This window comes from Mandrillus leucophaeus, unplaced genomic scaffold (assembly GCF_000951045.1).
Source record: "Mandrillus leucophaeus isolate KB7577 unplaced genomic scaffold, Mleu.le_1.0 Scaffold12, whole genome shotgun sequence".
NCBI classification, from domain to species: Eukaryota; Metazoa; Chordata; class Mammalia; order Primates; family Cercopithecidae; genus Mandrillus; species Mandrillus leucophaeus.
This window is the reverse complement of record NW_012100320.1, coordinates 5,796,807-5,809,946: the sequence shown is the minus strand read 5'-3', so window position 1 is coordinate 5,809,946 and position 13,140 is coordinate 5,796,807. Positions and strand designations below refer to the sequence as shown.

Sequence of the window (13,140 nt, the reverse complement as noted above, 5' to 3'; positions counted from 1 at the left end):
TTAAGGCCTCCCGTAGCCGCTCGGGGAAGACAGAAGGATTTTCTTCCTTTCCCTGAGTTATGGTGGACATCATTGAATAATTCATGGACTTTTTCCTAATTCTCCTTAGTCCTTCTAGAACACAGGTCAACAGAAGTTTGCGACTCCAGTCCCCATGATTTCAGTCGAGGTCACAGTCGGGATCCATACTGGGGACAGCTTGCTGACCGGTAGGGAATTTGTCCCTTTCTTCGGCTGTCATTCTATCATTTACTTGACTAAGATACCAGCTATCTCAAAACTCTTGGGCTGCAGCTAAAGCCACATTCTTTTCATTAAAGGCCAGGGTTTGATCTAATAGCATGACTTCTCTCCAAGTGAAGTCAAAGGTTTGCCCTAGACCCTATAGGACATCTATGTACCTATCAGGATCATCTGAAAACTTCCCCAGGTTTGCCTTGATCTGCTTTAACTCAGAGAGGTAGAAGGGGACATGTACCCGGGTTGGGCCAAATTGCCCTCCCCCTACAACTTGAAGGGGACATAACCAATAGCCTGGGGGTTTTTGTGGTCCTTTGGAGATTTCTTTGCTTGTTTCCTTCTGGGCAGAGGAGATTAGAGGAGGCTTATCATTAATAGGAAGGGGAGCTATAGGGAGGCTAGGATATGGAGATAAGCTGAGAGGTCCTCCTGTGGGATGTAAATTGCAAGCTTTGCGTAGTTGTGTATTCTCTTTCAGTGAAAAGAAAGCTTGGACATAAGGTATTTCACTCCATTAGCCTTCCCTCTTACAGAAAAGGTCAAGCTGCAGAATAGTATTGTAATTTATACTTCTCTCAGGTGGCCATTTTTCCCCATCAGAGAGAGAATATTGGGGCCAAGCTGTAATGCAGAAAAAAATGAACTGCCCCTCTTTCAGGGTTTGCAGGTCAAATTGGTCCCAGTGGCTTAGGATGCATTTCAAGGGTGAGCCTGTTGGTGCCTGAGTGTTTCCCATCTGAAAGACAAAACTGCCCGCGGTGTTGGTTTGTTTCCCCTCTCCCCGCCCAAGAACCCGCAACGGTCCCTGGACCCTGCTGATCGGAATAGCTGTGCTCACTGACGCAGCAGCAGAAACACTAGTTTTCCTCCTAGACCACAAGGAGGACCGAGGAAGGTCGGATTTAGTGGCCCTTACCGACGCATTCTCGAAAACCTGCATCCTTGCCTGTCCTCTTAGACCACAAAGAGGAACAAGGAAGGTTGGATTTAGTGGCCCTTACTGACACATTCTCAAAAACCTGTTAGAGTGCTAAGCATTCTCCTGTTAGTATTGGGACTTTACCCCATCCTATAAAGATGTTGTGCCCCAAAAATGAAGTGGGGGGCCATAACCTGAGGGAGGGAAGGGATCTCCAGGATTGGAAGAGTGATGCCTTTTGTCCTCACTTCTCATCATATGATAGGAAGGATATCATTTCTGAAGCTCCCCATATTCTAGCTTCAGGAATACATTTTGTTAGGCCTGCTAGTCTGAGGAGGGATCCTAAAATTCCAGATAAGATAGTACCCCCACCACCGACGGAGCTTTGCGCAAAGAATGTCTTTCTGATTGGTGAGCCCTGGTGCCTAAAGAAGGGTATAGAGTCCTGGAGTTTATACTAGAAATCATTCTTATAGGAGAAACTAGAAAAGCACCAGAGACAGGGAGTGGTTGTGGAAGTGGGACTAGTCTCGGAGAAGAGAGGCTAGAGGAAGTTTGTCTGACAGGCATTAGGACCCAGGAGGCAAGGGTCAGGATAGATAGGATAGATGGGCGAGTCTCGTTTGGGTGATGTAACTTTGAGAGTTCCACTCATGGCCGAAGGGTCAACCAATTTGTTTTCAGGACCCCGGAGCTGAATGGCTTTCCTCTCTGTTGACCCTCGGCTCAGCCCAGAAGTACAGGAAAAGTGGAATCTGGTTCCAGGCAAACCAATGCTCCCAACTCCAAAGAGTCAGGGGTTGTTAGAGAGCCCTTTCCCAGAAAGCCTGATACCCGTGTCTTTAGTCCGGCGGCCGCGCTAGTCGCTTTTAACTGGCCGACAGGTGCCTGGTATTTAGCCCCCGAATTCTAAGGAAAAATGGGATAGGATAACAAGCAAAAGGAGTCTGATGGTACTCACCGCTAGGCGATAGTCCCTTCATGGTCACCAAAATGTGTCCAGAATTGGTTCCTTTCGGTGAGTTCTTGATCTCGTTGACTTCAAGAATGAAGCTGTGGACCCTCACGGTGAGCGTTACAGTTCTTAAAGATGGTGTGTGGAGTTTGTTCCTTCAGATGTTCAGATGTGTCTGGAGTTTCTTCCTTCCGGTGGGCTTGTGGTCTCGCTGACATCAGGAGTGAAGCCGCAGACCTTGGCAGTGAGTGTTACAGCTCTTAAAGGTGGTGCATCCGGAGTTGTTTGTTCCTCCTGGTGGGTTCGTGGTCTCGCTGACTTCAGGAATGAAGCCATAGACCCTCACAGTGAGTGTTACAGCTCATAAAGGTAGTGCGGACCCAAAGAGTGAGCAGCAGCAAGATTTATTGTGAAGAGCAAAAGAACAAAGCTTCCACAGCGTGGAAGGGGACCTGAGCAGGTTGCCGCTGCTGGCTTGGGTGGCCAGCTTTTATTCCCTTATTTGGCCCTGCCCACATCCTGCTGATTGGTCCATTTTACAGCGTGCTGATTGGTGCATTTACACTCCTTTAGCTAGAGGCAGAGTGCTGATTGGTATGTTTTTACAGAGTGCTGATTGGTGCGTTTACAATCCTTTAGCTAGACAGAAAAGTTCTCCTAGTCCCCCACTCAACCCAGGAAGTCCAGCTGGCTTCACCTCTCAAAGGTATGAAAATTATTTTAAGTTTGGCAAGAATGATAATTTGGACATAACATTGTATTTATTTTGGAGCCAGTACACACGGATACCACAAATACGTCTCTAATAATTCTTATTCAGGAAGCAATATTGACATAGATTGATGGACCAGGACAGTTGTGAAACTCTTTTTTTTTTTTTTTTTGTGAGACAGGGTCTTGCTCTGTCACCCAGGCTGGAGTGCAGTGGCGTGATCTCGGCTCACTGCAGCCTTCGCCTCCTAGGCTCAAGTGATTCTCCTGCGTCAGCCCCCCTACCCTACTCCAAGTAGCTGGGACTACAGGCTCAGGCCACCACACCTGGCTGATATTTGTATTTTTTGTAAAGAAGGGGTTTTGCCGTGTTGCCCAGGCTGGTCTTGAACTCCTGAACTCAGCTGATCCTCTCACCTTGGCCTCCCAAAGTGCTGGGGTTACAGGTGTGAGCCAGCACACCTGGCCTGTTGTGAAACAATTAAAGAGGCTTTATGATATTGTAGGTTCAGTAACAAAAACGTATTTAGAGTTTAATTTTCCATACGGATCTGATGGCTGGTTTGACACAGAAGTGGAGAAAAGTGTCACTGTTTTTGGATCAAACTCCAGCCTGCTCAGATCAGGAAAATGTTTGATCATTTGGTAATAAACAACACTGTGATCTTGATGTACCAGGGTGGCTGTTTTGTCTGACTTTTCCTGAAGTTGTATAGGATTTCTATGGTGAAAAAAAAAATCTGTGGATTGAGTACTGAATTCTATCCTTTTTTTAGCTCTCTGACTTTAAACAAGTTAACTTCATTCCATAAATATTGACCAGATTTGTTCAAATGTGCCATCCATTGTTCTAAGTACCTAAAACATTATGCGTCTCAGTCACCTACCTTATTAGTAATGGGGTCATTATCTCCCAGTTTTTATGGTTTTTAGCAGCTTTTTGGAATATAATTTAAGTAGTATAAAATCTGCCTGTTTTAATTGTATAATTCAGTGTTTTTTTAATATATTTACAGATTTGTGCAACCATCATTGCAATCTGATTGTAGAACATTTCCATCATTCCGGAAGGAACTTTGTGACTATTTGCAGTCACTCCTGAGCTCCATGCAACCACTAATGTACTTTTTGTCTTTATAGATTTGCACATTGTATATAAATGGAATCATAGTATGTGGTCTTTTGTGTCTGACTTCTTTCACATAGCATAATGTTTTTGAAGTTCATCTATATTGTAGGATGTACTTCATAGTCCATTGTATGGATATACCACATTTTGTTTATCCGTTCATCAGTTGATGGACATTTGGATTGTTTCCACTTTTTGGCTATTGTGAATAATGCTGTTATGAACATTCTTGTGCAAGTTTTCATGGGACATCTGTTTTCATTTCTCTTGGGTAGATGCCTAGGAGTGGAATTGCTGGGTCATATGGTAAACTTATATTTGGTATTTTAAGAAACTGCCAAACTGTTTTCTTCCAGAGTGGCTGTACCATTTTATATTCCCATCAGTGAGGATTCTAATTTCTCCATATCTTTGGACAATAACAATACTTGTTATTATCTGTATTTTTTGTTATGGCCATTCTAGTGGATGTGAAGTAGTATTTCATTGTGGTTTTGATTTGCATTTCCTTAATAACTGATGATGTTGAGAATCTTTTCATGTGCATATAGTCCATTTTAATATCTTCTTTGGTGAAATGTCTATTCAGATCTTTTTTGCCCACTTTTTTTTTTTTTAACCTATTTTATTTTTTTAACATGGAGTCTCACTCTCTTGCCCAGGCTGGAGTGCAGTAGTGTGATCTTGGCTCACTGCAGCCTCCGCCTGTGAGGTTCAAGCAATTCTTATGCCTCAGCCTCCCAAGAAGCTGGCATTATAGGTGTGTGCCACCACGCCTAGCTAATTTTTTATATTTTTGGTAGAGACGGGGTTTCGCCATGCTGGGCAGCCTTGTCTCAAATTCCTGGACTCAAGCAATCTACCCACTTTGGCCTCTCAAAGTGCTGGGATTACAGGCATGAGCCACTGTGCCTAGCTCTTTTTTGCCCGCTTTTAAATTGGTTTTTTGGTCTTCTTATTAATGAAAAAGTTCTTTATATATTCTGGTTACAAGTCCCTTATTGATATATAATAATTTGCAAACATTTCCTCCTGTTCTATGGCTTGGGTTTTGTTTTTCTTGGTGGTGTCTTGAAACAATTTTTACTTTCAATAATGTCTTACTTATTAGTGTTTTTGTTTTCCATGATTCATTGACCATCTGTTGCCCAATAATGATTTTACCCTTTTAGAGGAACCTTTTGAATGCTGGGACGTTGGATCTGTTAGCTTTCTGACATTTTCTAACTGATCAAGCTTATTTTCAATACTTGAGTACAGGGGCTACAGATGAATGTTCTCCATTATTCATTAAACTTATTCTGTTTTGGAAAATTCATCTCAAACATGTTTGTCTTTTTTTAGAGTAAATTAGCATCTACTGCAGATGTTGTCATCCTGAGCAGACATTGACATTTCTTGTAAGGTTTTATTACTTGATGCTGATTTGTTTATGAAAAATTACCATTTGAATATGAAAATGATTTTTATCTCATAATTGTCCTGTTTAGGCTTATGAATTCTTCTAGAAATCTATCATTCATAGATTATTTTCAAAGCTTCTGAGGTTAATTGCCAAATAATTTTTATGGTTAATAATCAAAGAAGACTTTAGATAGACTTTATCAGAGAGAGATTTTATTAGATATAAATGGAAGATATTTTTATCTGGGGTAGGTAGTTGTGATGCCTGACTGTAATGCCTAGTTTCAGCTTTTTGAGAAAGAATAAAACCAATTTTGCATTCCAGAACTATTATTTTGTTTCATGAATACAGCTAAGTAAATTCCATAAGGTTTCTTTGCTATAGGACAGGGTATCTCAGCTTCGACACTGTTGACCTTTTGGGCCAGACAATTCCTTGTCTTGTGGGGCTATCTTGTGCATTGTAGGATGGCTGTTTAGCAGAATTTTTGACCTCTACTCACTAGATGCTAGTAACATCCCCCTATTGTGATGCAAAAATGTCTCCAGGTGTTGACCTATGTCCCCCTTGGTAGGGTTGGGGAGAATCTCATTCCCATAGAGAATCACTGCTTTAGGGGTATATTTAGAACTAGCAAGGGAATTCAGAGAAGTGCCTTACCCTTCTAAAATATAGGTAGGAATTGTCCATCAGCTGTGCCACTAGAATTGACAAAGTGGTCTTTGCATGCAGCCCATAAAACTTAGAGGCTGATGTTTCGTGCTTGATCTTTATAAAACCCTTCTCCATATTCTCTCTCCCTTTCCTGATTGCTTTTTTATGTTCTTGTGTGTATGTTTGACTGCATTGTACGGTCTTCTAAAAGCAAGCAGAGACACCCCCCACCCATCCCGCATCCCCCTACACCGCCCGCTGACTTTCCCCAATTATTTTAAGGTGCAGCTGTGGTGACCAATTCCAGATGACTATTGGGAGAAAGTAAACTTGAGGAAAAAGAGGAGGACTGGGTTGGATTTCCTCTGCTTCAGCTTTAAAATGTTTCCGCTGTGATATAAAAAGCTTAAGAGCATGTGGAAATGCGAGTTTAGTGTGTAACCAGAAAAAAGGGGTGTGTCAGGAAGAGGTAATTAAGTGTTGTAAGCAACCCAGAATCTCTGTACTATTGTTGAAGCAGTATGTTGCTTTAACTCAATCCAGTTACTCTTCCCTCAGCAAGTCTATACTACTCCAGTGATTGACCTGTCGTACAGACTGCAACAAATATCACGTATACTTGCACCAGGAGGCTGGGGTATGATTACACAGGGAGCCTCAGATATGAGTTTCCTGACGTTTGTCTGTGAAGTCTCAACTCTAATGTTGCACAGTTTTAACCTTTAAATACTACCATGCTACAAAGTCCCTTTCCACTGGAGCAGTATCATCTACTTTTAGTATTTAGGGACTAACCTGTTCACAACTACTACAAAATATTTGACAGAGTAGCACGCACCTTGTTTGACAGTCTCGTGAAGTTGTGGGTAAGAAACTGTAGTTGCTTGCAACAGTATGAATCCAATATGATTTTTAAAAGTCTCTCTTTTCCCTTGCTGGTTAATGAAAACTCTAGGTTTTGAATTTTTCCTAAGTCATATTTTGCTCAGTTCTTTTCTTTCATAATGGCTACTTTTCCTTTCAGCTGACGTCAGACTCTGCTGCCTCCTATAATTTTCCTAATTGCCTTCTCTTCTGTCTCAGCATATGCCTTAGCAGTGGAAAAGAAAAATTTCAAGTTTATTTTAGGGGGTGGTCTGGGGTAGAAGGGCGAGGCTAGCGCAGCTTAAAGGAGAGATGGTTATCCTGACTGTAATGTTTCTTACTAACTCCTCAGTGCATCTCTAACCTACCTCTAGTCAGGAGGGCTGTCACAAATGTGAAAAAAAGTGAGTTGGGAAGAAGGAAATGAATATTTACTAAGGGCCTACTCTGTGCTTACTAAGGGCCTACTCTGTGCCCAGTGTCTGTACTTTCTTTGACATAGTTTCATTTAATTCATTTAAGCTTTTTGAGAAGTGTTCTCATCCCTGTTTGCAGGTAAGGAAATGAGACACAGAGGGGTTAATCTGCCCAAGGCTTTGCAGAGAGCCAGCATGCAAATGCAGGCCTGTGGGACCCCAGGTCTGTGCTGTCTCTGCTTTCCATGCTCTTCTCCCTTCTTGTTAGTACTGCCTTCATAAAGGGAAGAAAGAAGAATGTTGGGTCTCCAGAAGAGTGGATTCCATGAAAGACACTCATATCTGGGGTGAGAGGTTATGATGCCTGGCTGTCAAGGCAGTTTCAGTTTATGAGAAAGAATAAAACCAGCTTTGCAGTCTGAGAAGAGTGCTGGTTTCTGGAGGGATCATCTTGATTTGAGGTGGCAGCTGTCACTTCCCTCAGGGCATAGAAAATATGATTTAACCACTGGACAGCTTTGCTTCACAAAGAATGTCATGATTGGTTAAGTGCACATTAATACTACTGATATTAAAAGTGTACTTAATTACCCTACTACTGAAGGAGACATAAAAAATCCATAACAGTATCAACGTGTCTAGTTTAGAATGCATTTGTCTTTTTTGGCTGAGGTGGATAGGTGAGGGCATAAGGTAAGGGTTGTGTATGTGCAAGTTTATATATAGATAAAATGTGTGTATGTAGGAGAACAGATATTTGTGGTGTTTGGGAATTCACCTTGAACTTCATATTGCCTTCTAATTCATGCTAAAAAGAGTAGCACCTCTTATTGATTCTTAACCATAGAAGGCTAGCTGCCTCTTCTTTCATTTGATTGGTTACCACATTTGTACTTTCTCTGAGGGAAGGATCATTATTAGGATATACAGGGAAGAGTAGAAAGCTGAATAAAAAGAGGAAGATGTTGGGTTACTGAACTGAAATGTTGCCTTGGAACATGGCTTCCTTCAAAGCTCTTGAATCTTTATTTTCTGTAACTTACCACATGAGATCATAGGGAAAAGAAGTTGACCAAGGATGTGAGAAAGTAAATGGGAGTTACTGGAGAATTGATGGCTTTGTAAAAAGTTTCTCAAATAGGGATAGAGGTTTATACTTGCACTTAACACTGAAGGAAAGGTTTATGTTTACTACTAGAACTGAGTTGGCATCTAACTTCCTTTGTAAAAGCACTACAAATTAACTGTTGTAAGCTGTGAAATGGAGTTTGTAGTAACAGACCTGGCAAGTAAACACCTAGTGTTTGTCTCTTAAAAAGTGATGTATTACAGCTCCACCAGGTGGCTGCCAACAGTGTGAATGAGACAGGCTGGCATTCACCAGGAGGAGGGGAAAGCTGCTCTTGATTTTCTTTGTGCATATCGGAGTCTACAACATAATAATTTAGTGAAGGACAAAGAAGGGAGCCCACTGCAGGTTTTTCTAGGAAGTCTTGCAAAAAACACACACACAAAAAAACAACAAAAAAACCTCAAGATCACTGTGACTCATCGTTGACGTATAAATACCTGAATGTCATAGACAGTTTTCTGATGGGTTAATTGTGCTGCAGATCTGTATATAATTGTGCCCATATTCTGGCTATTATTTTTGGTGTTCCTAAAAGGGCAGAGGATACTTTAGGTCCATAGACTAGTTTTGGCTTGTCACTATTAGAGACTCAAGTGTGATCCAGCTCAGATGCTAAGTATTGTAACATTACGGTGTAGTAGGAAAGAATGTTGGTGAGTCGAATCCAGTTTTAGGCTCTGCTGCTATTAGGCAAGTGGCTTTTTTTTTCCTGGGCCTCAGTTTTCTCATCTGTAAAATGAGTGAATTATATTAGCTGATCTCCAGAAACCTTTAGCCATGTGCATAATTTGAGTAATTTCATTTTAATTTGGAAAAGAATAAACTTGTTAAGCATTTGAAAATCAAATAGAAAACATGAGGGAAGAAAGCTATATTTAGTGTAGACATTTACATTTTTTAAATTAAACTCTACGTTATGATATTGATCATAAGAATTAGAATGAGACAGTCTTTACTATTCTCTCCCTAGCTCTAATACGGCACAGATGTGATAATGAAGTCCATATGCAGTCTTGAAGAAAGTGTCTGATTAGACATAAAATGTTTAAAAAAAATCTGATAAGTAAATTGAGCTATCAACTTGTTTAGGCAGCACAGAGAATAAAACAAAAGCCAAAGCCCACTAGCTACTGAAACACTGAAATGTGAAATTCATTTTCCCAACTTATTGATTCCATTCCTATCTAGGTTTGGAGAAAAAAGAAAGAAACAGCTTCTTTCTCCGTGTTAAGTAAATATCTTAATCATTTGCAAATGCAAGTATAAAATTGAAATTGTAAGTGCTCTGAGTAACAAACATTGTTTTGTTCTTTTGTGTTCTAAACATTAATAAAATGAGCCATCATTAATGAATCTAAATATTTTAAATTGCAGTTAGTAATTTTAAATTGCAGTTAGTAATGCCATTTTAATTGATTTTAGATTTCTCATGTTGAGGAGCAAAGAAAGCATAACCCCAATTTTTTTATTCCAGTTTTTAACAATACAACCGATTTAGGAAATATTAAGAACTGATTGTAGCAATGACAGGAATATTAGTCCCCCTCTGCCTTTGTACTTTGCCCCTTAGCAACAAGTGAATTCATTACTGTATTTCATTATTTGTGCTTCCCTCCTTTAAAAAATACGCAGTTTGCTATTTTTAAAAATTACTCATGGATGGCCGGGCGTAGTGGCTCACGCCTGTAATTCCAGCGCTTTGGGAGGCCAAGGCGGGCGGATTACGAGGTCAGGAGATCGAGACCATCCTGGCTAACATGGTGAAACCCGTGTTACTAAGTCTGTACTAAAAATACAAAAAACTAGCCAGGCGTGGTGGCGGGTGTCTGTAGTCCCAGCTACTCGGGAGGCTGAGGCAGGAGAATGGCGTGAGCCCGGGAGGTGGAGGTTGCAGTGAGCCAAGATCACGCCACTGCACTCCAGCCTGGGCGACAGAGCGAGACTCCGTCTCAAAAAAAAAAAAAAAGAATGAAGACTGATTTTATATGGTGGCTCTTTTCACCATTAAAAAATTAGTTTATACTTTTTTTGCTTTTCTCGTTGTTTTAGTTTCTTTCTTTTATGTGCGTATTTATCAGCGTATTGTGGCATGTGTGTTAGCTGTGCCAGTATTCAGCTTTTAGAAACACAGCCACATGTTACTATGCCACCTTCTTGAAGTTTGGAGTGTTAGATTTGAATGCAATGTAGACTTTGATCTAGTTTTTGTTTTTCTGTGAGACATTTACATGAAAACAACATCTTTGATTTTAATAACTTACCTGTTTATTTCCCACCTGAAATTGTCTTAATGCTCCATAAAGGACGTAGCAGCTGGTTGTGATGGAATTGACTGACACTAAGTAAAAGATTATGACTTCAGGTAGAAATTAAGTAGACAGAACTGCTGATTTCTTAAAGAAATGGGATACATTCAGATTGTCAAATATTGACATAGACCTTCTGCTAATTTAAGAGTAACAATTCTGGTTCTGGTGAGAAAAATTTTTTAGTTAGTTTCATGATATGCTTTATATCAAAGATAAAACCTTAAATGTATTTTAAATTTAATTTTTTTGTTAAAAAAAGGGCTGACCTTTCATTCTTGAGAAGATTAGTTCCTCTTAACCACGTGATGAAACTTTGCTAATAAAAAGAACTCATGTGTGTATACACTCTTACACCATACTTTGTACATAATTCCTAGCAGTCTTTTGGACTAAATACTTTCCCTATAACTTTATATTGAGCAGAAATGATGGCATCTTTTCAAATATATAATGTTAGCTCTGGGATTTAAAATTTAATTTCTAGTTTTCAGTGTCTTGCTAATTATGAGTTTGAGGCACATTTCATTAATACATGTTCATCTTAGTATGCATTGATGAGGAGTGTGTGACTGTTTTGCTTTATATTCTTCTGATAAGTCAATTAATGGCAAGTCATTTTACTTCTATAAGCTCATTTTCCACATTTGTATAAAGTGGAGGTTGTGGGTATGGGTGTGAAAGATGGGAGTTTGGGTTAGAACAACTTGTAATTTCTCTTCCAGTTGTAAGTACTGTATAACATAATGGAAGCAAATGCTTCCATGGCTCCGTGATCATGTCTGTATTCATTTGTTCATCATTGACTTGTCTCTTAATATGGGGATTTCCTATTATATACATGCTGCACATAAATTTCCGAAAGATTTAGTTATAATCTAATCTTTTAGAATCTAAATTTAGTTGTAGTAATTTGTTTGGCTATTACACATTTAAAATTTACCAGAAGTGTCTTGATCAAACAAGAATTTGGGTTGGCTTTCAAAGAATGTGAACAAGGCTGAATATAAATAGAATTCGGGTCATTTATCAGTATCCATTCTCTTATTTCATTAGCTGAATTAATGTCTAAGCATTCAGTCCAAGAAATATATATAGCTCTTCTATTTTATTAATGGTTTAGCCTTAATCCTATCTTCCTTTTAGTTTGCAATAAGTACAAAATAGTTAAAAATTCCAGAAGCTTGTTATAGTCTACCTCCTATGAAGCACTTAAGCAATACAATAAATACAACTGTCATTCTTTGTCTTCTACTTCCTCTTTTCTGGATATTTGGTTGTATGACTGTTTTTTCCTTTACTACTATCTAATCTAGTTCACAATGATTTTTGTGTTCTTAAGGAGAAAAAGTCAGTGACTTAAATTATATCACCATAACTTTTGTAATCAGATGATCAGAGAAGATAGGATTAAAGCTAATAAATGCAGGGTCCTTTGAAATCCTCACATAAAAAGAAACAGCGAAAGTACCAGCTTTATCTGGTATCTGACTGAGAAAATCAACCAATGTATATTGGTTTTGTACTTTACATGGTAATGTTGTCATTTATTTTTAGATATCCTTGGAACAGAAGATCTTATTGTGGAAGTGACTTCCAATGATGCTGTGAGATTTTATCCCTGGACCATTGATAATAAATACTATTCAGCGGACATCAATTTGTGTGTGGTGCCAAACAAATTTCTTGTGACTGCAGAGATTGCAGAATCTGTCCAAGCATTTGTGGTTTACTTTGACAGCACACAAGTAAGACTTTGTTTTCTATGAAGGCTTGAATAAGAAATTATTGCATGCCTTCTTTTTTTCCCGTTACATTTTATCTTACTATCTCTTTTCTGGTTTTGTTTGTTTATATTTTTTGTTCCTTCTAGAAATCGGGTCTCGACAGTGTCTCCTCATGGCTTCCACTGGCAGAAGCATGGCTACCTGAGGTGATGATCTTGGTCTGTGATAGAGTGTCTGAAGATGGTAAGGCATGTGGATGGGACACACATTTGCCATTCCTTGATAAACAGAGTACATCTGTTTCCTTAACTTAGGACATACATCCCATGTGACTTTATTGCTTTATGAAAATATTTTCAGCTATTTTTCTTTGGTATCTTGTAATATTTACTTTTTTTTAAGAATGTATACTTCAGGGTTGAGAAATCATTTTCTTTTTGTTATTTTAGATGCCTTTAGAATAGATGCCTTTAGAATAACATTGACATTAAGGGAAACACATTGAGATTTATGAAGAATATTGCAGGAATAGTCATGTTTTGTTTTCTTCTTACTTATGAAGATTCTTTGCATATTATTTTAGGTGTAAACCGACAGAAAGCTCAAGAATGGTGCATCAGACATGGCTTCGAATTGGTAGAACTTAGTCCAGAGGAGTTGCCTGAGGAGGATGGTAAGT

At 39.3% G+C, this 13,140-nt stretch overlaps 1 protein-coding gene across 3 annotated transcripts in view; it reads left to right on the top strand.

The window, feature by feature from the left end:
* AAGAB (alpha- and gamma-adaptin binding protein) overlaps positions 1-13,140 on the top strand; it is a 73,841-nt gene that overhangs the window by 17,173 nt on the left and 43,528 nt on the right. For all 3 annotated transcript variants that reach the window (XM_011968620.1, XM_011968611.1, XM_011968606.1), the window contains exons 2-4: positions 12,292-12,482; positions 12,608-12,704; positions 13,045-13,134. In XM_011968620.1, coding sequence (XP_011824010.1) covers positions 12,671-12,704; positions 13,045-13,134 — 124 coding nt within the window. In that variant the 5' untranslated portion in view covers positions 12,292-12,482; positions 12,608-12,670. The remainder of the gene's footprint in view (positions 1-12,291; positions 12,483-12,607; positions 12,705-13,044; positions 13,135-13,140) is intronic.